At 40.6% G+C, this 27,609-nt stretch overlaps 1 protein-coding gene across 1 annotated transcript in view; it reads right to left on the bottom strand.

Moving 5' to 3' along the window:
• Positions 1-1,550: 1,550 nt before the first annotated feature.
• The window catches only part of COPB1 (COPI coat complex subunit beta 1), a 36,287-nt gene continuing 10,228 nt past the window's right edge, over positions 1,551-27,609 (bottom strand). Inside the window, exons 5-22 of the mRNA XM_036763500.1 lie at positions 25,586-25,700; positions 25,246-25,338; positions 24,143-24,280; positions 22,541-22,660; positions 17,636-17,743; positions 17,401-17,547; positions 15,958-16,103; positions 14,323-14,419; positions 12,678-12,838; positions 10,349-10,469; positions 9,526-9,753; positions 9,216-9,395; positions 7,438-7,582; positions 6,018-6,137; positions 5,157-5,302; positions 4,269-4,358; positions 3,636-3,791; positions 1,551-1,936 (exon numbers count right to left, since the gene is read on the bottom strand). Coding sequence (XP_036619395.1) covers positions 1,877-1,936; positions 3,636-3,791; positions 4,269-4,358; positions 5,157-5,302; positions 6,018-6,137; positions 7,438-7,582; positions 9,216-9,395; positions 9,526-9,753; positions 10,349-10,469; positions 12,678-12,838; positions 14,323-14,419; positions 15,958-16,103; positions 17,401-17,547; positions 17,636-17,743; positions 22,541-22,660; positions 24,143-24,280; positions 25,246-25,338; positions 25,586-25,700 — 2,371 coding nt within the window. The 3' untranslated portion in view covers positions 1,551-1,876. The remainder of the gene's footprint in view (positions 1,937-3,635; positions 3,792-4,268; positions 4,359-5,156; positions 5,303-6,017; positions 6,138-7,437; positions 7,583-9,215; positions 9,396-9,525; positions 9,754-10,348; positions 10,470-12,677; positions 12,839-14,322; positions 14,420-15,957; positions 16,104-17,400; positions 17,548-17,635; positions 17,744-22,540; positions 22,661-24,142; positions 24,281-25,245; positions 25,339-25,585; positions 25,701-27,609) is intronic.

Below are 27,609 nucleotides of genomic sequence, written 5' to 3'. Positions count from 1 at the left end.
AAGTTCTACTTGATGCTGTTACTGTCATCAGAATCGGTGGGTCTTGACATATTACATTTTGTTTTCCAACCTGCAAGCTCAAACTGTTGCATCTCCAAATAACCCCTTTCCAGCTCTGCTGATAGATGCTACCAGTTAGGCAGATACTTGTTAGTGCTTGAAGCCCTCAGATGCACATAGACCACCTCCTGAGGATGCCCTAGAAGGAATTCATCTACTGAGAAGGCAGTTGGACTGGATGACCTCTAAGGGCCTATCCTTGGTATATCTCATAGGATGAATCTCTTCTTGAGTGTCCTCAACAAGTGGTCATCTAGTCACTGAATGAACACATTCATTGGGGAAAGAGGGGTGGACTGAGAGTAATTACTTACAATAAAGCAATTTGTTTTAGTTTCGAATGACTCTACCTTAATGTTCTAAAGCAGTTGACTCTTTTTGGCTATTGGAAAATGGTGTGGTTTATGGGTTTGTGTCATGACAAAAGATATCAACAGTAGATTTTCCTTCTGTGTAGTCCAGATAGATATCTAAATTCTCATCCAGGCCTATGGAGCAGAATACACTCTACTCACTGCATGTTGGTCTCCAGGTCTTCCCTTGGATCATCCTGAATACAGTGGGAATATAGGAGCTGGAAGGCAAAGATGCTTGAGGTTTGAGATATATCCTCAGATTTAGCTAAGAGGAAGCAACTCTAAAACCAAGACTCAGTCTGAGGGATGATGGAACCTATCTCCAATACAATGTGGGAGACAGAGGAGTTGAGCAGACATCAGGGTGGAGAGTTTTCTAAATCCTTCTGGTCTTAGTTTTCATAATGTGGCTTTCCTAATTAATCTAAACCACTATGGACTCACAGTAAATAAATTAGTATACTCCAAAGCCACATGTAAATGATTTTAAAAATAGATAATGACTTACCAGTTCTACCAATCTTCTCCATTAGTGGAGACAAGGGGGGGTGTGTGGTGTGTGTGTGTGTGTGTTCCTAACATTTCTTCATGCTGAAGATGAATCTCTTTTCTTAGGTTAATCTGATATGGATTCCCTGGTGCTAAATTCTATCAAATTACAAAAACACACAAGATTTAGTACAGTACATTTAGCAATGTCAGCGTTCAGATGTTAAATGGACATAACCAAGTAGATAAATCAAGGCCTCTGTCTTGAATATACCTCCTTTTCACATTCTCTTCAGACTTATGTCTATTTATAAGCAAAATATACTATATTACACTGGTTAGTTGCTAAATATTTTCTTCTGAAGAGGGTACCTGTACCTGGTTCTATTCATTTATAGCACAGTAGCAAAAGTACTGAATCAAGGGTGGGCACACCTAGATGCTAGGCCTCACCTCTGCCGCTGAGCAGCTCTGGGACCTGGAGGCATTCCTGCAGGACCCAGAAGCCCACCTGGGGCTAACCTCTAAGTTTCTTTCCAATTCTAATATTCTTCAAGTCAATGAAAAGTCAAGTAACAATTTCAGGACCTGAACTCAAATCCTACCTTATGTCCCATTCAAAAAAAATACACAAAAAGATAAGTAGCAAATCAAATTATGCATTTATTTATAAAATGACAAAAGTCCTAAGAATAGACAGATTTATTGTACTGTGAAACAGTCTTAGTACATGTGGAAGGTGTTATACGCTTTAAAGACAGTACACAGAATGGCTAAGACCAAAAGAGAAAAATAAACTGTAATTTTTAATTCAGTCTTGATTTAGGGTAAAAGTTATAAATTATCTGCTGGAATGCGTTCAGCACAAACTCAGATTCTACATTACACAGAGCATGAAGGAATACAAGTTGCTTGGAGTCCAACAAGACACATACCTAAATCTGGAAATCTGAAAAGGGCTTTTCTGACTTTTATACACTAGTTTTCTTCTGAGACAGATTGATCTTATCTCCAAGGCTAAGGGCCATTCCCTGTAAAGAAGAAAGAGCATGTTTGCATTTCTGACACCACATAAAAGCAGTGAGTCATGTGCATGGTCCCCAAGTTCACTAACAGTCACATAAACAGACTCAGGAGTAGCAGCCACCTAATTCCATCCCAATTCTCAGAGTTCTCGTGTTGCATTTACAGAAGGCAAGGCTCTGCAGTTTATGTAAGAGAGAGCCAGGCTCTATGCTGGTAAGACTACACTCAGAGTATTAGGTCCAATTCTGGACCTGTTTTAGAAGGACACTGACAAACTGAAATATATCCAAAAAAAGATGACCAAGATGATGAGGAATGATTAAAGTAGCTGGAAGATAATAAACTATCTTCATATATCTGAAGGGCTCTCTTCTGGAAAAGGGACCACATTTATTCTGTGTACCTCCAGAGGGGAAGAGAGACTGGGAAAAATACGACCAGACAGTAATTCATATAAAAGTGACCAGGGATATGGAGGGGAGGCTCTTAGGGAACTGCAGGTTCAAAGCATGATATAAATAGACAAAAATAGCTAATTTAAGCTAAAGATAGAATTTAATCTCTGGTTGTATTAGTATAAACTCCAGAAAAAGGGAGACAATAGCCCAATTGATCGCTGCCATAAGGCAGCTAGGTGGCACAGTGGATAGAAGGCTGGGCCTGGAGTAAGGAAGACCTGAGTTCAAATCTGACCTCAGACACTTACTAGCTGTATGACTCTGGATAATTCGATTAACCACTGTTTGCCATTATCCACTGGAGAAGGAAATGGCAGACCACTCCAGTGTTTTTGTCAAGAAAACCCAATGGACAATACTGGCATGCCATGGTCCATGGGGTCACAAAGAATAGGACATGACTGATCCACAATGATTCTACCAAGATCTACAAAGATCAGGGTAATGAAGCAGGGATGTAGCCTGCAAAAGAGAAGACTTGGGAGGAGAGGGAAATAGCTGTCTTTAAATAAATGAGATTAATGTTAAAGAAATTTTAGTTTCATTCTGATGGTTAGAAGTTCCTGAGAGGCAGATCTGAGCTATCTGTAGGGAAAAACTTTCTATTGGTCAGATATTCAAAAGTGGAAGGGGCTTTCTTGAGAATGAATGAATTTCTAGTAACTGGAGGCCTTTATGCAGAGGCTGGATTGACCATATGTCAGGACTTTTGAAGGGACTGAGCTCTGAGTTCTATGATCATCAAGTGGAAATTAAGAGGGGGGAAGAGTTCAGCTCAACATAAGAAGAAACTTGCAACAATGAAAGCTCTCCAAAAATGTAATGGTATATTCTGTGAACTAGTAAGCACCCTGTCATTAGAAGTATTGAAGAAAGGCTGAATGACCTGGATGCCATAGAGGAAATTACTGCAATGGATGCGATGCTTGATTAGATAATTTCTAAGATTCTCCTGAAATTTTCTGATTCTCTGCTTTGGGATGAAATTTGGACTGCAGCAATCTTTATGGAAAAGGCAGAGAGGCTTTACGCACAATGTCCAGAATAATGATCCCCAAGGGGGATGTAAGTGAATTAATCATCTTGCCTATTAAGAGAATATGCCTACTATGTATCTACAGACCAGGAAAAACTATTACACAGCAATGCAGACAGTGATGAAAAAGGTATTTTTAGAGATAACTTTCTTTCCTACATTCGAAAAGCAGAAAGTACAAAGACAGTACAAAGGAAGGACAATCATTACCTGACTCTTTGCACGAATTCGTATGTGGCCAGTAACTGGGGCTTCTGGTCCAAGATGAATTGGCTTTTCAATGCTGACATTTGCAAGTGCATCTTCTCCAAATATGGAACGGGCATAGAGATTGGCGGCCATAAAGCCACAGTATCCCGAAAGGGCCTGAAAAAGAATAACAATGACTTCAACACTTCACCCAGGGGCTCAGCATGCGAGGTCAGGTATACCATATAAGCCTTTATTTGCAGGGCCTGGAGTCGTATGAGTCAGGTGCCTATGGTGCTACATCAACCAGAAGTCAATGAAAACCACTCTGTTTACCAGCAAATACATTGTGATTCATATCAGAGTTACTGTAAAGGGGTAGGATGTTGGGGTGGGGGGTGAGAATAAAAGGGAGGGAAAGAGATAGGTAGAAGCTGGGGGAACTGCCAGTATTTCCTGATAAGAGCAAAAATAATTACTTATACAGAATGCTCTGGATAAAGCCTCTAGAAAATTGGGGAAGAAATGATTAATGGGGGTGGGGGAACCTAAACTGGCCATTCAGTAGGCTAATCTAGGTAGATTGTTCTTATAGCAGATACTCATTAGGAGGCCACCCCAGATTGTAAACAGCAAATTCACACAGAGTGTTACCTTCTCGGGAGTGAGGCACTTCATATTGGTTGACTTTAGTATATGATGTAAATATTCATTTAAATCAATTATATTTGTGTTAACTGTCACCTGCAAGGAGGAAAAAAAGATCAATGAGAACAATGGACTGGGAGTCAGGGAACTCTCTATTCCTAGGTCTATACTGTGGCTGTATGACCTCTGGGCCTCAGTTTTTTCATTTGTAAAAACAGGAAAAGAAAAGAGAAATGGGTCGAAGATAACCTCTAAGTCTCAGGTCTAAAATGCTATAATCTTAAAAAGAAAAAAATTCTTACAATAATTTCTTTTAGGGTTGCAAAAACTTATAATTGCTAAAAAGTAAACTACAGCATTATTTTAATTTTACTTTGTATCAAGGGTAAAAAAAAAAAACCCTTTGCTTTCAGAGGAATAACTGTATTCTTCACATTTCCCTTCAAACTGGATGCCAGAATGAATACTTTTTAATAGGGAATGACCTCACAAAAATAAATCTATAATGCTTCTTGCTGAACATCTACAACAGTTGCCAAAGATGGAATTGTGGCAGTCTCTTGTGGTGACTGGATTCAGTCATATTTCATATCCTATCTGGGACACAGCCCATAACATTTTGATCAGTTAGACTAACTATGCAGCTGCTAATCTCATGCCTAAAAACAGCAATTAGTTTTTTCAGGAGAACTTAAACCACATGACTGTTTTCTTGATAAGCCTAACCAATGCTAATTTCTAGGTAGTATGAAAGGGCTGAAGAAGTTTGAAGTTTTCTTTCTGTATCTATCACTTGCCATGGGGAAAGATTTCACTAGAAACTCCTGACTACTATACTAGCCCAAAAGTAGGGAGGATAAGACCAAGAAGCCCACCACTTTCCCAAGTACTAACTTTGTTTTCCCACTCAAATTCTGCCCACATCTGACGGAACTCAGCATCAGTACAAGAAGCAGGTTGGATGTAGTCCATGATGTCAATGTGAATGTCACTGAGGACCACACAGTTTCTGTCACTTGCTGCTCCAGATACATCATATACTGCAGATATAATTTTAAAAACACACAAAACCCCCACACAACTGTGAGAATGGCAGGTTAATTCATATGAATGAAAAGCATGACTTCAACGTTTACAAAAGCAAAACATACTCTGAAATTGCATTTTTAAGAGGGTTTTTCTTTCACTGAACCCTAACCTCATTTTTACAATTCAACAAGCAGTATTAACCAACTAATATGTGCCTCGTATTGGGTAATGGCATTTCACTGATGTCCTCTGATGCCTAATTGTAGATACTGTGGACATAATCTTGGGTTCTTAAAGACTATGCTATGAGAGCACATGTGCTGGTCAGTCCAATCCAAGCTGGAAAGCAGCTGAATATGGGCCTGGAAATAGATGGTAGATCTGTCACCTGAGCACCAGGTTAGCTAAGGGCAGAAAGGCTTATCACCAGAGTGCTAGAACCCATGGAATGATTTTTTGGAGGCGATCAATTCACAAATACAGTTAAGGGATGGAATGACTATGACCTGGGTTGGTGGCCATGCCAATGAAATATGTGAAATACTAATATACTGTGCTAGGTATTTTTTGGGAGGGATACAAAAGCAGTATAAGACGGAGATTAGAACCTCAAAGAATCATGAATTGCATACCACCAGTCACTTATTAGAGAAGACCTTCTTTAGATTCCCTTTTTCATGATGTATGCCCCAGATCTGCTATTATGCATCATGCATGGCATCTTACCTATATTACCAAAAATAATTCCATTTTCTGTTGAAGCTACTTTAACGTTAGCCTTAATATTTGCAAAATCATGAGGTGCAAGAGTCAAAGGAGATGGTTTTTCCACAAGTTTAAGATCCCCTGAAGAAGAAAAAAAATCAGTTTGTATATGGTAAAATTTTAGACATCAAAATATAAATTGCTTAAGTTTTTAGTTTATTAGCTTTTAGCTTTCCCCAGAAAAGGGGACACATTTTGAGTTATGCCACTGTTTAGCTTTCATTTTAAAAATGGGGTCTGTGCATTTTTATTTGTTTTAAAACTTGAGAACCTCATAATAATTTTATAGTCATTCTTCATCTGAATACCCAGAGATCCAGAATGATGGATGCTAATCATTCATTTCAATGCATGTACACAAAATTCTGACAAAGATGACCTCATGTTAAGGAAGTAATGCATTCCAAATTAAGGAAGCTATCTGGCCATACAAAGAAAGGACAAATTTGTCTATACTTAAGAGTTTCTACAAAGGTCTCCATACAGATCCCGAGCTGCACCAAAGTAAACAGGGAGGATTCCTGTATTTGAAGACTCCCCCCTCTCTCCATTTCCCTCTGACTTACACGGTCATCCCAGGTACTAAATGACTCCTGGGAATATTCACATTTTTGCTTTTCAAAGCAAAATGTGAAATAGAGTATGGATATAATCTACTTCAAACGTGCACTAAGCTAAGGGCAGAGGAAAAAAGGGGATCAAGAGGAGAACTCAGTAAGATCCCACCAAGGTGATGAGCGTTACAGACGAGTCCCTATTTGGTCATGAATAAAGGTAAAAAATCTGTGGGTGAACAGGCACCTAGTTCTGTACTGAGCAAATTAAAAGTTTTAAAAGAGTGAAGAAACAATAAATCTTCTATTTCAGCTGTTCCCTTCACTGACACCCGGAAAAATCTACACTTACCAGAACTATCAGGTATAATGAATTGCTCAGCTTCAAATGACAAAAACAGAAGAGAGCCAGTGTGAAAACACAGACCCAAGGAAACCCAAGTTGCAAAGCTCTGATTGTTGTGTAGCATTTAATCCATTATCCCAAATGTTACCCCAAAAAGCTTCAGGTCATTGTTATGCTAAAGCTTTACTTGCTTGTTCACTTGAGTAATGTCATTTTAATAAACAAAATATGATTAGAATATATCTAGAAATTGTAGCTTTGTAAGCTACTGACAAACATCTTGCAAAGGAGTTCAGACCCAGGAAAATGGCATTTTGATACTTCAAAAAAGTCCTAGGCTAGGGGTTTGATAAGTATAGTTATCTGAAATCTACTAATTTGAATTGTCATTTCTTCAACTCAATAGATGAGAGCCAGTGCTAAGTTTCAGCTTCAAAGCGAGGATATCATGGTAACTTTCTTGTAGAGGATATGTCCTTACCTAGTGTGGCTAGTTCTAATGTGCAGTTCTGCAACGTATCACTGGTCTGGTTTACAACAAGTACATCCAGAACGATATCATATTGGTTGACGTGAACATAAGCTTCTGCATAGACAGGATCTGAGAAACCTGTCAGCTGGGTAACCTGCCAAACAGAAATAAAGAGATTATTGAATGACTGGATTTCCAAGATATCCATTTTACATCAAGCATCTGTATGCCAAATGATTACACCTTGTAGACATCTGACACAGTGCTGTTTGGTTCTCTTAAGCAATAGATGCAATGCTCCAGATAAAAATGTTCTAGAATACCTGAGTGGGAAATTAATGCAAGACATTAAAACAACTCTCCAAGTGGACCTGGAGAATTGAATTATTCAGCATTTACAACAGAATTTCAAACTAATGTATAATTTGAATGTTCTAAAATCTCAATATCAAAATGGATTTCCAGACCTCCATCCCTGCCTAGCTTATCAGAGGAAAGATGTGGCATATATCTAACAAACAACACTTGAGGAATAAAGTTTAAAAAATTCTAAAATACTCTTCCTCCTCCTCATGATTACTTCTTGCTTTCTGAGGAAAAAAAGGAATATATCAGTAGAAGGAAACAGACTAGGAAGCAGGAAATCTGCTTTTGAGTCCACAACTTGCCATATTTATATAACTCTGGGCAAATAACTTTCCCTCTGGGCCCTATGTTTTGTCTGTAAAATTAAAAACTTGAACTAGATGATCTCTGAAGCCAAGTCCAGCTCTAATATTTCGTATTTGCAACTTCGAGCACAGGTTTTCTGGACATATTGAGACAGTGGACACCAACAAACTGAACTCATGGAAGTGAGGTATTTTTCTGTAATGGCACCAATGGATGTAGTTGCTTCCTCATCCTGGCTATGAATGTTAACAAAACAATGTTAACTTACTTTGTTAGATATATTGTACAGGGGATTCCAATTAAGATGGTGACTTGAAAAGTCCTAGAATACCTATCTCTCCCAGAACTGCACCAAGAAAGAGCTAACAGGGAACCAGAGTAATGATCAAGAGACCAAAGAGGAACACCAGTCAGCTCTTCCATCCAGATCAGAAACACACAGGAAGATAGCCAGAAGTCTGCATATCCTTGGAGACAGTGGGAAAGGGTGGAATCTGGCTGTGACACATAGGCCCAGAAAACTCCGAAAACAATGAAAAAGTACTAAAGGTTAAGAGAAGGCCAGAAGCAAACCCCACAAGAGATTTTCAAAAAATATTTTACTCTATACTAAGAAAAAAATGAAACAAAGGATAAAAAACAGAATTAGGGCTCTTGAAAAAACTGGAAGGAAAATAAGTAGCTTCCCCACACAGTATAATGCACCACCTGAAAAGTAGAATGAAACAAAAAGAACTCAATGATTCCATGAGATAACTAGAACTAATAGAACCAAGTTAAAAGACTAAAAAAATTAGAATAGGTAAGATATCTTAAACAAATGAACTAGAAAACAGGTCAAAGAGAAAATTTATGAATCACTGAAAACCACAACCAAACAAAAGCTCGTAGGTTTGTTTGTTTTTGCATTAAAAACTTACCAAGGTATCTCCCTGTCAATTCAGGCAGGACAGTGTAACAGAAGGTAAACGACATCAAAAGTCAGCTTATGTTCTTTTTAAACTAAGGACTTCTAAATATTTTTATTGTAATTACAGAAGAAAACTTTTAAAAATATTCCCTAAATGAAAGATCCAAAGAAAAGACAATTCAGAGAGCTTGCAATTTTCTGTTACCTTGTTAAGTTTTGACGCTAGCGGGTCGGCTGCTTCCTTCCTCTGTGTGTTCCCCATCGCTGCCAGCAGGCTCAGTTGAAACTGGTCCTCCTTACAGTTGATTTCATTTTTGGCAGTGAGTTGCATGAAGGAAATGGGGTCGTCAGGCTGGACAGTCACATTCCTCTTTTCAGACTCTTTCTAGGTTGAGAAAGCAATACAGAGCTGTCCTCAGGATGCTGAGAGGTTTGCCTTCTACATAACTACAATTAAACACGATCAAGCTGCCAGAGCACCGAGCACAGCACGAACAATCTGTGAGGTGCCTTACCTTCTGGGAGAGCTTCTCTTCTTCCAGTTTAGCAGACAGCATGTGAGAAAGGGACTGCCTGCACTCTTTATTGAAAATGTCATTCATTAAAGGCGAACACTCAGACAAGACCTTGAGGCACAGGGAGATACGGTCTACATCATCATCTGTAATTGGCTTCTTGGGAAGAGAGGATTTGCCCAGATGAAGAATAGTGGCCATGAGCAGCATAGCTTCAGCGATAAAAGACTACAGCAGAAAAAAGTTTGCCTTAGTTGTTCATTTCTGATCTTTAACAAACATATCATACTAGGAAACAAAGCAAACTTCTTTACCCTCTGCCTCTTTTTTCTCCATATTCAATTGCCAAAAACTTGAACTGGCACCCCAACTGCCTAGAGGATAACGCTCAAATCTTTAGCCTGGCATTCAACGCTCTCCAGAATCTGACCCCAAGCTTCATGTCTAGGCCTTCTCCAATTACTCTCCTCTAAATATTCCAGTTAAACTGGACCACTTGCCATTCCCCAAATAGATTTCATGCTCTCTCGCTTTTGCTCATGCTATTTCTTTCAGATGAAACGTCATTTCACTCTTGTCATTTTTGATAGTACAACTCCTACCAGCCTCCCCCAAGCAGGCTTCTCTGGTTCCCTGAGCCAGCTCTATGTGCCTCCTGTGAATGCCCATAAGCTTGTGCCTGCAACGTGTTAGGGCGCGTGTCACAATCTGCCTTCTCTCATAGCTACTTGTTTCCTCCTCTAGACCAAGTTGCTTAAAGGTGGGTCTGGGGTCTTAAGACAAGCCAACCTTTGCTCAGTGACCACTGGAGAGATGGACTTACATTTTGCTTCTTTTTCTCCTGAACCAGGGCCACATAACGCAAAGCGATCTTGGTCAGAGTTGTGGCGAGGGAGGCTGCAACAAAGAAGTCCCCATCAAGAAGGAATGCCCGAAGTGGAGGCCTGAGGGGAGAGAAATGAGAGGCAGCCTGAAGCTGGTAAAAAAACACACCTGTTGGCACACTTTAAGCCCCTTGGAAGAAGGGGTCTTGTTTCCTGAGCCTCTTTTTGAGAAAGAGAAGGAAGCTAGAGTACAAGCCACCAGTGTCTCCACCTAGGCTCTGCCATACCCTTGATGCACAACCTCTTAGAGCCTGTTTTCTTTTGTGTTTTAACTTTTAGTTTCAATTAGTAAACATTTATTCGCTGCCGCTGCCCCACCCCCCATAGGAGGGTGGGGGCAAGGAACAAATAGTTAACATCAAGTCAAACCAGTTCCTATGTTGGCCAGAAACAGATATGTCCCATTCTGCATCTTGAACCTTTTACCCACCCATCAGGAGGTGGACAGCAAGTTTCATCATTGGTCTATGGAACTGTGGTTGGCCACTACCCTGGGCAGAGTTCTTAAGTCTTTCCATGACTGTGTTTATCTTTACAAGGCTATGGCTGTATAAATTGTTCTCTGGTTCTGCTTACTTCACTCTGCATCGATTCATACATATCTTTTCAGGTTTTTTGAAACCATCCCCTTTATCATTTCTTACAGCACAGAAGCATCACTCGAACAAACAGCCCTAGGCTGATGGGCACCTCCTGAGTTTCTAGTTCTCTGCCTCCACAAAAAGAACTGCTCTGGATATTTTTGTACATATATCTTTTTCTCTCCTCATTGCTCTCTTTGGAGGTACAGGCCTAGGAGTAGTACAGCTGAGTCAAAGGACATGTAGTGTTTGGTGCCTTTGGGGACATAGCTCCCCAATAGCTCCCAGAAAGGCTGGATTATTTATAGCGACACCGTCAGTGCCTTTATTCACATGTCTTTTGTCCCATAACCCTTCCAACAGCTTTCATTTCCTGATCTGTCACCTGCCAACATGTCCAGTATGAGTTAGGACCTTAGAGTTGCATTAATTTGAATATTTCTATTTGTTTTTTCATATGTCAATTGCTCCTTAGAAAACTGCCTATTCATAACCTTTAACCATTTATCAATTGGAGAATGGTCTGAGCCTTAGTTTTCTCATCTGTAAAATCAAAATAAGTTTTACTATCTGCCTGAGAATGGTTGGGGGGATTAAATGAGAAGTATATGCACTTTATAAACTATATGTAAAACACCTTACAGCTTTAAAGTAAAATGTAAATTAATAAAACATTTCTTTTTCTGAGATAAATGGCACAGAAAAAAAGATATTTAACTATACATCACCTGTAAGAGCCAAATGGACATGGAAATAAAAGAATTCAGATTATGATGATGAAAAAAACAAAGAAGAAGAAACCCAAGGCACCCTAAATCCCAACTGCCATCCATGTTGCATAAAGGGGACTAGAGATCTTAAAGAGCAGGTTTTTCAAAGGGTTCAGGAAAGAATAGAAAGGCTTCAATGTTCTATCATTTTGCAAGGGAATTAAGCTGAAGAAGGATGGGATGCTCTCAAGAATGAAATTGCAAAGATGTGAAATAGAATGACTCCCAAGAGAATGAAAATCGAGAACTATGCAAAGCGACTGATGTAGCTGAATAGGGACCAACTCATATTTGGAAAAGACATATACACAAGATGGTTGTGGAGGCCATTAACTGAGAATGAATACCAAAGAGGATTACAGATAGATTACAGAAGAGCATCAGGATTGCTAAATCCTAGAATGGACTGAAGTTGGTAATGAATGCTTAAAGGCAGCAAAAAAGTGTCTCTTTAAAAGCTATGTTGGGAGCAAGAGGAGGATCAAAGAAGGGTTGACTGCTGCTTAGGGAGTATGGAATGGTGACAGGTGATGGCAAGCTGGCTGAACTAGTCAACTCTAACTTTGCCTGTTCCCTTCTCCAAAGGGTATTATATCTTTGAACTAAGAAGGACAAAAAAAAAAGTTAATGAGGAGTTAAAACCCAAGAATTATGAGATGGTTAAACAAACTCTAACTACCTCAATGGACTCATGTGCTGAGGGTCTTCAACCTGATAATGAGTCAGTGTCAGTGATCTCCAAGAGACAATGGAGAGGGGGACAAATGCTATAGTACTTCATATCTGAGTCTCAGTTTCATCATCTGCATAATGGATTTTTATGAAATCAGATGAAACAGTATCTATAAAGCACTTTACAATAAAAAAGCCAGTATGTTTGTAAGTCAAAATTCTTAGAAGATAGGTGACTTGGTTACCTGTCTTCCTCCTTTTTGGCTGGTCTGGAACTGCTGAGAGCACTCTGAGTAGCGTAAGTACCCATCTCGGTTACCAGTTTCTGAACTGGCCCCACATTGATTTCTTCTTCAGGTTTTAATTCACCAGCTTCTTTCTTTATTTCTGATTCCACGATTGGGATCTAAGAATCAACCAGAAACATGACCAGTAACAACTTCAGGCACAGAAATAACGAAGCTGTCACCACGCTCCTCATTTTAGATGATGCTTTTATAACTTGATCACTTCAGGAGATACTGTAAGCTCTGCTCGAAGACAGGAAATACAATTTTTAAAGGGAAAGACCATTTTTAAATGGAAGGAAAGGGTTATTTCTATTAACTATGACTCATGCTAACTTACTCCAACTTCACCTATTTCTATGGCTCTCTAGTTCACAATTGTACCTCTTTTTCTTTCCTTCCCTTGAAATACTGACCATAAGTAATACTTACTTGTCACTCTGTCCAGCTGTCAATATCACCTTCATCATCTGCACATTTCCTATCTACTTTAGATAACAGCTCATGTTTATACAATGCTTTACGATTACAAAATGCTTTCATAGACAGTAACTAATTCCACTTTAATAACTCTTTGAGAGAGGCAGTGAAAGTAGTAGTATTCTCATTTCACTGATGAGGAGAGAAGAAGAGACTTTTCTGATGTCACATAACTTCATGAGCAGCAGCGGCAGCATACACGAGCTTGCAGACTGCTGGAGTCAGAAGACACCTCTTGTCCAAGCCTCTTTATTTTACAGATAAGGAAACTTAAGACCAGAGAAATTAGTAACTTGCTCAAAGTCAAACAGCAAGATATGACCAGCTCTAGCCCAAGTCTTTTTTTTTAAATTAAATCTAGTAATCTTTCTAACACAAAATGAGTATTGAATACAATTTTCCATTTTTATGTAATCCAAGAAATTAAAAATTTGAAGGGATCCTGAGACACTCTTTCAGTTCAATTCTCTCATGCTATAGACATGGAAGTTGAAGTCTACAAAGGTTAGGGGACTTGTCCAAAGTCACACAGCAGTTGAGATAAGGACTCAGACTCCCAACTCCCAGTTATGGTCTATTCTAATGAAAACTATGGTGGGCTTTACTAAAAGCATCTGCTTTTCCATCTGAACATCAGTACATGAACAGAATTAGTCTCAAATGGTCCATATATCTCATAAACATTTTTCAGCATCATATCATCTGTCCTGGAAGAGGCAACATACAAAGGTATGTTTGTATGTTGCCTCCTACACTCCTGCCAACCTATAAAGGTAACTTTGGAGTCAGAAAAACCTGGGTCTAAGTCTTGCCTCTGGCCCCATGATCCTGGCCAAGTCACTCACCTTGTGCTCTGGGCCAAGTGTCCCAATTAAATAGAAACAGAGGCCACAGAACCATACCTAAGGACCCCTTCAAGATATATAATGTCTCAGTTTTCAAAACTGTGTCATCTGTTTTTCACTGCGCTTTATTTACTTTGTTAAATACTTCCCAACAACATTTTATTATGGCTCAGGCCACACTTTCCCTAACTTTTGCATTACTTAGATAAAACACATCACTGAGTGAATGAACAAAAGTAAAGTTTTTTACATGACAGAATTACTAAGCAAAAACATACCTCCCCCAGGGACCTGCGGACTTCAGTCATCACACTCTGTATGTCTTCTTTGGTACTACAATACTCTCCCAGGATCCACAAAGCTCCCCGGTAAATTCTAGCAGAAGAAAAACAGGTGCACTATGAGCCAGTTACTGAATATGGTCCCAGCAACAAACACCTCGACTGGAATTTTCAAATTGAAGACAAAAGCACAAGACAGTATGATTCTAAGGAACTGTAGATGATACTGTAAAAAAGATGCTCTTGCTCTCTCTTGCATGTGCCACTGTCGCACTCCACACCCGCCGCCGCCCCCCCCGCCCCATACACAGATTATATTTCTTTGGTATCTTTCCACATACCATAAGATTAACAAGAAAATTACGCTTCATTCACAATTAAGAACTAAAAACTCATTCTAAAATGTTATCAGTGCAAATGGTAAACACAGGGGTAAAAATTGAATTTCAAAAATGTTTTCTGGAGTGGGCTTCCTTCCATTATTACCTGTGTACCCTTGGACATGTTCATGATACTCTCTGGGCCTCAGTTCCTTCATTTGAAAACTAAGGGACTAGAAGATTTCCAAGTTCTTTCTATTTCTAAAACCTACTAAGGACAATACTAAAGTATATTTAATTCTATCATCTTATTATATTTAGTCACTCTGAAAGGTTACTATGCTTCTCTACTTTAAAACAAAAAAATTATTCTTCTGAAGCTTTCAAAGGGGAATTAATTTTATGAATGGGACAGCAGACAATAAGGGGAAGCAAGGTACTAGCTCTTAATAAACTGTGAAAAATATACAGGAGTAGAGAGAAGCCTATATTTGTTTTACCTCTTAACCTGAAACAAAGAAATACATCACCACAACAGAATCACATAATTTACAGCTGGAAGAGACTTGAGAAACATGCTGGTTTACAGAGTTTACACTCATTTTATAGAGGGAGGAAGTGAAGTCAAGTTTGCTAATGTGACACAAGTACCAACCAGAATCTTCCTTAACACATTCATTACACTTGATCAGAAAGAGAAACAGGTAAACAACAGGAACTGGATAATAAGATCGTATAATGGTGGGGAGGAAGTACTTTGCCATGACTTCTTCCTTATCATGGAAGCAACATTTGTCCACCAACACAAATGCTGACCTGACATATTGATGATACAGATTTGTCATTTTCCAGTTGCCCTTTACTAGGTGGATGTCCAATTTTGGTGTACTGTCATGTGTATTTAAATAGAGTAAAATTCAGATCTAACAATCTTTTATTAGCAATAAAGCTTGCCCTTTAATTTCTGCCCCCTAACGCATATAAAGTTTAATTTAATTAAAAATACTGGAGAAGTAGTGATATTTAATATTACATACACACATATGTATGTCCATATCTGCCTATCAAGATACTGTCCTCACTCGAGTTTTAAGGAAGCCAGATGGGGAAGGAAGAGTTAACTCTTTAAATCACGACTCTTTCCCCCTAGAAATTACGGATTCACTAAATGACACTGGTGCTCTCTGGACTGTTTACCCTAAATCATTCTCCTCCACTGGATTTGCTATCATCTACTTCAATTCTTAAAATCTTCAGAAAGAAAAAGAGACAAAATGTCAAGTTTACAGTTTTGAGAAGATTTTAAACTTACTTGACAGACTTAATAGCATGAAACACTTCAAGCATTTTCTCAACAATAAGCAATCGGAGATTGTCAAACCGCTGAATAGCTTCCCGGACAAACTCTAAGACGTCAGCAGCTGCTGCTTCATTGTTGTCGCTGAGAAACTCCATTAGCTTTAAAAAAAAAAAAAAAAGGAGCCACTGTATAACTCAGGAAGAACGAGAGCCCAAGTCAGAAGCCCATTCTTCAAGAGAATTAGTGAGCAAGCATTTACTGATCACCTACTGTGTACCAGGACCGCACTCCATGGTAGTGAGCACAGACAGCTCACTAGTCCCACATTTTGCCCCCTTGGCCTCCCCCTGCCCCCAAAGATTGACACAGCACTCTCCTCAGGATCATTATCTTCTCCAGACCCTTACCATACAGATAAAGAAGCTACAGCCCAGAAAAATGACATGATTTGTTAACGGGCACATGGGCAACAAATGGCAGGGACAGAGTTTGAACCCAGGTTTTGGGGATCCAAAGAATTGCTTTATCAGGTGAAGAAGGCAAAAGGTCCCACAACAAGTGTTGGAGCCGGCCTCAGGTCTTCTTCCTTGAAAGCCACTGCTCTTGCCCAAATACTAATGCTGTGGTCCCATTACCAACTGTGAGCCCATGATACAAACATTCATTTTACTCTCAATGGGATTTGTTTGACATAACTACTGAAAGCAGGCACTGACAATAAAATATTGTTTTTGGGTATATTCACTGGTGGGGAAAAAGCATTACTCATTTTCTTACCACTTGCTCATTATAAAAGGGTGGCTAATTTACAACTCAAATACTGTCATGAACTTCTATAATTTGATAAATGGAAATGAAATCATACCAAGACCTAAAAATCCCAAGACATAAAAGATAACATTTTAGAGAATCGTGGATTCTCAGTGTATTTTCCAGAAATCTGAATCTTACAGGTTAAGTAATGAACTTTAAAAAAAAAACAACACCTTTTATAATGGCATGCAGAGTACAAATTAACCGTCTGCTGTTAATTCAGGATAGTGTGGTGAAATATTATTACCAAAGAAAGAGGTTGTCCCTTCCAGCCCTAATGTTCTACGGCCTCTGTGGGCAGTAACAACAGCTCTCAGGAGTAGGTGTGCACGTTACCATGGTCTCCCAGAGTTGTCACTTCTCAGCAACATCTCAGAAAACCTCTTGGCTCCCTGCTCATTTCTGCTTCCATATGTTGCTCAATATAATTTAGGAAGAGCTGAGGGCTGAGAAACCAAGCTTACTGAATCAGTAGGATGAATTGTACGCATAATTCTAAAGGCTTTGAGGCTTGAGGCTCCCCACTTGTGCTCTTCAGAAAAAGCACAGGTTGGTGGTGGGTATTTTCCTTGCTCCCTTTAAGAGGAGTCTGACGATGTGCCTACTGGAAATAGCTTTCTGAGACAGTCAGGTTCCACTTACCACTGGAATGACATTGGCAGCCATGTCTGGAAACCGAACGGAGCAAGAGTGCAGCGTGCGGACGAGGAGCTGCCTGTATTTGTCAGTATCTTCGTGCTCCGACACATTGTTGGTTTTAATCACTTCCTTCTTCAGGACAATCACTAGCTACAAGACCAAATACAGATAAGTTCCCAAGTCATACATTAAAGTACATTAGAGTGGATGGAGCATAGTAGTCAGAGCTTGCTTTTACCTCTTCCACATTTCTGGAAGACACAAGGTCTAGTGCTAACTGCAGAGTCTTCTTTCGCACTTCTAAATCTGGAGTACTCAACACTCTTAAGATGTCCATAACCAGATCCTAGAAAGAACAAAAACTCTATTTAAAGAAGCTTTCTTTTTAAAGTAACGTTTATTTTCATAGATCAAACATAGAAGCTAAGATTTTTAGTGTGTAAGCATTTTTGTCAATATTTTCCAAGAAATTTCAAAATATTATTATCTTTTTCAATAAAGAAGCAATGTCATATGGGAAAGTGCACTGTATAAGGAGTCTAGAAACTCAGTTTTGACCCTGTCTGTGTGATGCTGGACAATCACCAGGCTACTCTGGCCTCAGTTACCTCATCTGTAAAATTAAGGAGCTAATCTCTAAAATAATCTCTAAGAGTTCTTCGAATCCTAATTGTCTACATGTAACAATGTTAAGCAAACTACAAGTATGATGGAGATAACTGTTAAAGAAGAAAGTTTATCTTGGTGAAACACAATCCCAATTAATTAGGGCCTACTTAATCAAAAGCCTAAAAAAAAAACTTTCGGAAATTTGCATGTCATTCATTCTATTTTTATGAGAAAGGCAAATATCAACAAACCAGGCAATATCTGAGAAGAAAACAAACTTCTAATCATCCTTTGGCATTAGCATAAACTCAGTTCAATTCAACAGACATTTAAATGCCCATTCTGTACACGGCTCAATTCAGGTTCAATAAACATTTATCATGCCTTTGCTATGTGCCAGAGGGCAGCTAGGAGAAGGAAATGGCAAACGCTTCAGGATCTTTGCCAAAAACACCCCAAATGGGTCTCGAAGAGTAGGACAAGACTATAATGACCGAACAACAACAGGATACTGCACATTCTCCCTACCCCCTCAGTCTCCTCTCCCTCTGATTGGAGGGAGCACCAAACTCCACCCAAAGCTTTCCTTTATAGAGGGCAGGGCCCTGGACTCTCCCTACCCTCCTCCTCTTTCCAGCTTTATCTTCCTTCATTAGATTGTAAGGGACTATCTTTCTTTTTCTTATTTGTATCCTTAGCACAGTGCTTGGAACATGTTGTTATTCAGTTGTTTCAGTTGTATCTGACTCTTCATGACCCCATCTGGGGTTTTCTTGGCAGAGATACCACAGTAGTTTGTCATTTCTTTCTCCATCTCATTTTAGAGATGGGGAAACTGAGGAAAACAGGGTGAAGTGACTTGCTCAGGGTCACAGAGCTACTAAATATCTAAGGCCAGATTTAAACTCAGGAAGATGGGTCTTCCAGCACTCCATGCACTGCACCACCTAGCTCCCCACCAAGGGTGGTAGGGGAGAGAATAAGACACGAGAGAGACTGAAAAAGGCAATGGAAAAGGCTGAACAAAATGCTAAAAGAAATGAGGAGCAAAAAATCACTTTAGCTGGGAAGGAGGGAAGGCTTAAAGGAGAAAGCGGCATCTTGAGCTGGTAAGAAAAGATTTCAGCAGGCAGAGATGTGCAGAGTTCTGAGGCACAGGCCTCAGTGAATACATGCAAGAACTTGTCTGGAATACTGGGTGTGTGAAGGGATGTATGGTGGGGAAGCCTCAGCTGGTCATTATTTGGGTCTTGATGGCTCAGAGTGAGTGTTAACAGCATTTGTTTTTGTTTTGGCCAGAAACTCGGGAGGGTCTTCCCCTCCCAAACTGCTTTTTTTTTTTTCATTAGGTAAAAGAGGCCATTTTCTGCCTCATTTCTTACCTAGCCTTAATCACTGAATGGGCATTACCTTAGTCAGACTGAGAACTGTTAAAGACCTTAGTTTGAAAAGGCCAAGGTCTCCCACTCTATCAAGGGCCATCGCGAGTCTTCCTGATCTATATGCTGCTACTGGACCTAGATGGCTCTAGAGGAGACTGCATAACCCTGCCTCACTTAAATCCAATTCACTTGCAAATCACGGCATCACCTCCCTGATGACATGGTCCTCTTTGAGAACAAAGGACAAATAGCAGTAGGATAAAGCTGGCAAAACAGAGGGACCACCATGTGTGTGCCAGGTGCGGGGGATACAAATAAATGCATGTTAGACAGTGCTTACCCTCAAGGAGCTTATATTCAAAGAGGGAAAGACAAAATAAAGGAAAGCTGGAAAGCAAAGGGTGAGGGAGAGATACATGATGGTAGCATGGCTAGAGACATCTCACAGGTGCTCTGGGGGCCAGAAGCTGAGCAAGATAAAGTTAAACTGGCTTATTGAAGCCTGGTTTTCAGATGGGGAGGAAGTGGAAGAAATGGTCTGAGCTGGAAATGTCTGGGGAGTGCTGTGGAGGTTCCGTCCAAGCGGGAGAAGGCCATGGCTGCAGAAGGCCTTACCTGCCCAACTAAACACTCTGTATTCCATGACTAATATGGAAATGTTTTATATAACCCATATCAAATTGCTTACTATTTTAGGGAGGGGATAGGGGAAGAAGGAGGAAGAAAAATCTCTAACTCAAAATTTTTATAAAAAAATTAATGTTAAAATTGTTTTTACATGTAATTGGAAAAAATAAAATACTATTTAGAGTCTGTATTCCATCACTGAAATGGTTTCAGAAAAACCCGGGAAGATCTGCATAAATGATACAGCAAAGTGAGCAGAATCAGAACAGAGTAACAGCAATAATGTAGAGAATCAACTGCAAAAGACTCAGGAAGTCTTAAGATCAACACAGTCACTAACCATGATCCCGAAGGACTGATGATGAAGTATGCAATCCAATGAGAGGGGGGTGGGGTGGGGGGGAGGATGGGAGGGAGAGGGGGAGAGGGAGAGAGAGAGCGAGAGCTGATGGACTCAGTATGGACTGAAGCGTATTTTTTTCTTTTTCTTGCCTTTTGCGGGGGGAGGAGAAGAAGGGAGAATATGGCTGAGGAAATTTGTTTCGCATGACTATACATATTTGTAATGGGTTTTGTTTTTCTTGCCTTCTCAATAGGTGGGAGAGAGGAGGAGAGATAATTTGCAACTGAAAATAATATAAAGTTGATGCATTTCATGCTCAAGGTATTGAGGAGCCAGTGATAGTTTTTAAGCGAGAAGTAATCTCGTTGGGATGGTGCATTATGGAGGTTATTTTGGCAGTCATGAGGGTCCAGTGAAAGGAGAGACTTGCAGGCACGGGGCCAGTTAGGTGGCTAGTGCAACAGTGTCTGAGAGAGAACAAAGGCCCAAATGAGGGCAGTCGTGGTTTAAGTGAAAGAGAGTGGAAGAAACTCACAGGGTTTGACAACAGATACACAGGGTAAGGAAGGCAAAGAGCTGAGCTATCCCCAGTGCCTACTGGGGCGCCTGACACACAGAAGGCACTGAACACTCACCCAGCCTGGGGGGCTAGGGAGAGCTGGTTTGGGGAAGAATCAATTAAGAACACAGTGAATTTGAAGTGTCATGAGGACACAGAGGAAGTTGGAAATGCATGACTAGAGCTCAGGAGAGAGAGCAGAGATGGATACACAGATTTAGGAGATGCTTCCACGGAGGTGATGACTGAAACCATAAGCACTGGCTGAGATCATCAAAAGGAGAAAATGCAGACAGAGAAGTTAGATGAGGATACAGCCTTAAAGGACACTTGCAATTAGAAGAGAATGAACTAGGATAAGAATGTCCATAAAGTCAGAGATGGTTTTATTTTCTATCCTATATCCACGATGGCTCATGGCAGGTGCTTAAATGAATGCTTGTTGAGTAAATGAAAAGAGGAGACAGACTGCTGGACAAAGTGGAGGAAAACTGAGTGAAAGCCCAGAAGGTAAATGAGAGGTTAGGGAGGTTGTGGTCAGCAGCACTAAAAGCTGCTGAAATGTTAAGAGGATAAGGCCTGAGAAGACCCTCCGATGGTGGGCCTGACAGAGAAGGGATCACTGGGGACACTGAAGAGCTCTTTCAGTGGTGGGGAAGCTGAAGGCAGAGGGCTGAGAAGGGGACAAGGGACGAGATACTGCAGATGGTCTTTTCTACAAGTTTCACAGTAAGGGTGAGGAGGGCCTTAGGATAGCTGGAAAGGAGGGCAGACTCAAGGAAAGGGGGTTTGTGGGTGGGGAAGCTGCAGCACATCTGTGGTTAGAAAGGAAGGACTCAGAAGAAAGTGAATGCTCACTCACAACCACCAAATCACACTGACCACAGCAATACTTCCAACCCCTGAGGTGTTCATTTGGTCTAGGATTTATACCAACAGATTTAGTAATGACTCAGTTCACTTCTGCTCAGAAATCCTTCCCCTTCCTTCCAAACACAGCTCAATGAGCACAGCCATGAAGGAGGAGGAAGGATTCCATGAGCAGAGATGAAGTGAGTCGTTACTACCACCTGAAGACTCTACCGATCCCCTCAGCTGCCAATATCTTCTTCTTCCCAAACTGGCTTGTAGTAAACTTTGTTGTTTAGTTGTTCAGTTGTGACCCCGCGAACCATGCTGTCCACGGGGTTTTCTTGGCAAAGACACTGGAGTGGTTTGCCATTTCCTTTTCTGGCAGATTAAGGCAAACAGAGGTTACTTGACTTGCCCAGGGTCACACAGCTAGTGAGTATCTTGAGACTGGATTTGAACTCAGTTCTTCTTGACTCCAGGCCCAGCACTCTATCCACTGAGCCATGTAGCTTCCTCTTGTAGTTAACTACTTTTTATTTATTTGTATTTATTCTCTTTATATTTATTCTGCATACACTTATACATGTACATGGTCCCTGTCCCCAAACAACATACACTCTGGGAGCTTGGTCTGTTTTCATTCATTGTATTTATATCTCTCCAGTTCGTGACGGGGTCCCTAGCACACAGAATGTATTAAGGAAATGTTTGCTGCCTCACTGACCAAAAGCCTTTGCCAGCCCCTAAAGACTGTTCTGAGACCACACTTACCTGTAGCACGCGCTCGTGAGCAGGATGCTCTTTTAGCTCTATCAATCGATCCAGGACAATGAGCTTTACATTGTTGTCACTCTCTTTAATAATTAAGTCAATGTAACACTGAGCAGCGGCCTGGAGAACAGAAGCACAAACATTTAAGAACATATTGCGGTGACCCCCAACCACACATACTAGAACAGTCCAGTCTAGCAGCCCCAAGAATCAGGAGAGCAGCACAGAAGACCCCCGAGCAGCCAAAAGAGCCCAGAGCTTCATCTACTGCATCACCGAGCTGCCTCTAGGTAGGTCACTTCCTGCTGTCTCACTCCCTCTATCTGCAAAATGGGGATGCTAGCACATCCCTCCCAGGACTGTCGTGAAGACCAAAAGAGATCGTATTTATAGTGTGCTGCAAACTTCTAAGTGCCAGCTGCTGTTTTTACCTCATTTCCCAGCTGACAGCAGATGAACAGCAGCAAATGAGAAGGGGAGATGGGGCTGCTCTAATGACAAGAAGTGACAGCTAACAGTCTGGAAGCAAGAGTGCAAAAAGAAAAACCACGAAAAGTCGGTACACAAGGACCAGCAGAAGCCAGGCAGCTCAGCTCCTCAGTGAGGGGCAAAAGGCTCTCCCAACCTCGGCAGAGTCTGAGAAAGTCCCTCGAGTGGCCGAAGCTTTAAGAGGCGGAGGCAGGCCTGCAGAAGGAGCTCCAGGCTGTCCAGGAGGGAGAAACAAGGCTTTGAAGCCCTCCTTGTACACTAGCTGGCACCCTGGGCAAGCCATTCCACTGCCAACTGGCATTTACAAAACCGGGGCAACAACACTTGTACTAGCTACCTCAGAGGGCTGCTGTGAGGAGGGCACTACGGAAACGTGATTCTTATCATCATGGCCAGGAATAATCAGGAAACAGTTAAACTGTGGCCAGTATACTGTTTAAGGCAACAAGCAAATCTAAAATTCATTCTGGAAAGATTTACATCCCAAATAATTGACATATATAACAGATCTTGGAGTTTAAAGAGAGAAACACTCAGCTCTCCAAAGAACCTGAATATTCAAAATGACTCACTTCCTAAGACCTTTGGAGAGTTGCTCTTTTATTATATTTCTGATCGAAATTGAGGACAGATGGAAAAAAGTGACTGGCTAAGATCATGAATCAGAGCCAACCAATGCAACCTTTCTTGTAATCCAACTAAGGAAAGCTTTTGAAAGCACCTCCAAGAAGGAGGAATGCTGGTAGGCCCTGAGGATACCGTGTCTCTCAGAAAGTGGGCTAATGTGAGGATTTGTTTTGACTATGAATATTTGTTACAAAAATTTGTTTGTGGGTTGTCTCCTGTCTCCCCCCTTCTCCCTCCCCTGGGGCTGGGGAGGAAGAGGTAAGAGAGAAAAATGCTTAATTGAAAAACTAAAATAAAAAAGAAAAAGCAGAATCACATTAGGTAAGGAAATGGCTTCATGTAATTCCTATTCATTTTATGTTGTATGAATACAAAGTGAACTGTACCAAGTGACTGAACACAAAGTCCATAAAACATCTCATTTTTTTTTTTAACATCTCATTTTTTAACCAACATTATCCCGAAAGACACAAATGACTTCAATACCTTGATTGCTGTTGGGGCACTAGAGAGTGTCACTAAGGTGCCTGCAGCTTCATATTTTACTGCAGGGCTAGATGATTGCAATAAATTATAGATGCAACGAATAAAACGAGCTCTTTCTGATGGATTTGCATGACACACCTAGAGAAAAAAACAACATGGTTTCAACAGACACTAGGAATACTTGTCCATACAATAAGAAAGCTCCTATAGGACTTGATCCTATGAAAGATCACCTTTAAATAGGATTTATATAAAGACAATAGAATGGCCAATGTAGTAAGAGACTGTGGCAAATGACATACTCAAGTAACTTTTCAAGAGGATGTTTTTCATTTAAACACTTCCTACCTTGTATAAAGACTTTTATGTAATATATTGGCCACGGAAAAGCAAATTTTTGTAAAATCTAACATATTATCGAAAGCTGAACTCTTATTTAAATCAAATAATCACTAACTTATTTGCTTTGTAAGACTGGGTATTTATTTCAGAATTTGTCTGGCTGTTAAGTAAGGGACACCAGTCAAAACGCCCTTAGACCATCGTGGTCTAGAAATTACTTTTCTATTAGGCAAAGGGGAGGCTGCTAGACAGCAAGGAACCTTACTCTCAGGAAATCTTCTGGCTGTCCTAAACTATCATTATGTTAATGAAAAACAGCTGTTTGTACCATTTGGCCCAATTCCCCCTCCATTCTCCATAAAGAAGAGTTTGGCAATTTCAATTTAGTATATTAAAATTTACTCCATTCTTTAAGAGACATTTTCTGAATTCTTTAGTAAGATAGGGCTAATTTAGCATTTTGTCCAAAAATTAAAACTTAACCTATTTCTACTTTTTACAACAATTAATTGACAAAGCTAAATTAGCAAAGTGAAGTGTCTCTGGTAAGTATTAGATTCTCTTAACCAAAATGTGACCCTGAGCACAGAGCTGTGAAGAAATTTGTTTGAGGTTCCTAAAAGATGTGGTGTTGCAGTCAAGTAAATGCCTTGGGTTTTACTCTAAGCCACTTTGAGGCTGCTTTTAAAAATGTCAACGAGTTTAATTTGATCCGAGGAGTAGGCAGGCTGCTTTAACATGATGTAGATTTTCTCCCTTACCTTGTAAATCAGTTCGACAATGACCAACTGAAGAATGTCCCCAAATGTTTGAACTTGGTCAATGCAAGTACTTAGGTAATCCAAAGCTCGATCCTAAATAATTGAAATAACATAATGCCACCATTCAGAGAAGGTGTAAAACCCTTTCAGAAAAGTAATTTTCTCTTTACTCAAATTGGGTTCTCGGGCCTAAAGTCAATGAAATGACACAGATCTCATGCATTGTAAATGAAATTATCTTGATTATTTTAGGGTATGAACCACTAATGATAGAAACAATTATAAATAAATCTTTCGGTTCTAAGCTTCATTTTGAGTATAAGAGAAAAAAGTACTTTACCTGGTCAGCATGGATGAGCATCATAAATGCATTTCTTTTACAACTTGCATCTTTCTCATTAACCAGGAAGTCATGGATGAGTTCAGGAGCATCAGGTATAAGATGTTCAAAATTCCTTCAAGTAAAATGGTAGAAAATTCTGAGACACCAAAAGAAAACCCTTCCATGTCAGTTGTTTCAGTACTAGACTTGACTCCAAGGCCCTCCAGACATTTGCCCCAATTAGGTTGGCAGCAGGTATCATAAACCTATGTTAGCATCTTGCACAGAAATCACCAAATTTTGCCGCTAGAAAGGATCTCAGCAGACGATGTGATCTCCAACCACCCTAATTTTACAGGTAATGAAACTGAGGTCTAGAGGTTGGAAACAGCTTCTCCAAGGCCTCAGTCACAATGAGGCAGAACAAGTACTGAGATCTTCTCTTTTACAGTCTGACGCTCTTTGAACTAAACTAGAGTGCTTCATTTATTTAATAGCTGTTCTTTACTTTAGTAAAATATGTTACAGATAACGGTGAAAGACAATTTAGCCAGGATTTTATCAAACAGAAACTTCTTTCATGACTCACACAATTTATGAATGTAATGATAAATGGTGATCCTAAGGCTCTACAACATGATCAAGCACCTTCTATACAGTAATTCATCAACTATTAGGGATGCAGCAGAGAACCAGGAAGAAAAAAAGGTCCCTGAACACAAAAATGTTCATGTTTTAAAGTCCCTCCCTCTGAAGGGAGGGTGCCCCCAAGCCCCAATCTGAACCCATTTCCTCTTACTTTACAGACACGGTGTCAATTCTAGAGGCAGGCTCACAGTAAATGAGTGAGGGAGCCTGGCAGCAGGGTAGGAGGCAGAAAATTCCAAAAACAAAGGCATTGGGATTGAAGTCGGAGAGGGACAAAGAGCCATGCACAAGGCCCCAGAACATCCCTGTGCCACCCAGCACAGCCCTAGGCACTAACTGATGGTCAGAATACTGATTTGACACCAGGTCACAGGGGTTTTCTGTATCTGGCAAGGCTCAACCAACTCTCTAATACACCCACAAACAACAAGTCCTGAGTGAATACACAGATCCTCAAGTGCTCTGAAGGGCTGAAGCCACAGGCTTTGTAAATGACAGAAGGGAAGACAAATAACTGCATTATACTCTTGTGAAACAAACGTTCTCAGAGTGAATTTGTGCCTATCATAGAAAGAATGTATTTTTTAAAAATTATATTTTTAGGGGGGTGGAGCCAAGATGGCAGCTGGAAAGTAGGGACTAGCATGAGCTCCCTGCCGAGTCCCTCCAAAAACCTATAAAAAATGGCTCTGAACCAATTCTAGAACTGCAGAACCCACAAAACAGCAGAGGGAAGCAGGGTTCCAGCCCAGGACAGCCTGGATAGTCTCTGGGTGAGGTCTATCCCACACGGAGCTGGGAGATGAGTGGAGCAGAGCCCAGTGTGAGCGGCTCGGACCGACCAGACCAGGAGCTGGGAGGAGCGGGCCCTAGCGCCCTGAATCAGTGAGCAGCGGCAGTTACCAGACTTCTCAACCCACAAACACCAAAGACAGCAGAGAAGGTTAGTGGGAAAAGCTGCGGGAGTAGAAGGAGTTTGAGGTTTGGCCACCGCCCTGGGGCAGCGGAGGTGGGGCAGCTACAGCTGCTGTTGCTTCTGGCCCCAGGCCCACCTGGTGGGAGGAATTAAGTGGCGGATCAGAGCAGGCATGTACAGCCTGCTGAAGATCTAAGCCCAGTCCAGGTTGGGGGTCCTTGGGGAAGGAGGAGTGCTGGTGTGGCAGAGCTGGCGCATCCCCCCCAAATGTGGAACATAGAACTCTTTAGTCTACAAGCAGTCATACCCCGCTGACAAACTCAAGGATCAAGTTAGTTGGTTGGGAATATGGCCAGGCAGTGAAAACACACCCAGATTCAGTCTCAGACTTTAGATTCTTTCTTTGGTGACAAAGAAGACCAAAACATACAGCCTAAAGAATTCAACAATGAGCAAGAGCCTACACCAAAAGCCTCCA

The sequence above is a fragment of the Trichosurus vulpecula genome, chromosome 6 (assembly GCF_011100635.1).
Source record: "Trichosurus vulpecula isolate mTriVul1 chromosome 6, mTriVul1.pri, whole genome shotgun sequence".
In the NCBI taxonomy this organism is placed as follows: Eukaryota; Metazoa; Chordata; class Mammalia; order Diprotodontia; family Phalangeridae; genus Trichosurus; species Trichosurus vulpecula.
The sequence above is the reverse complement of the archived record's forward strand: the minus strand, read 5'-3'. Positions and strand labels throughout refer to the sequence as shown.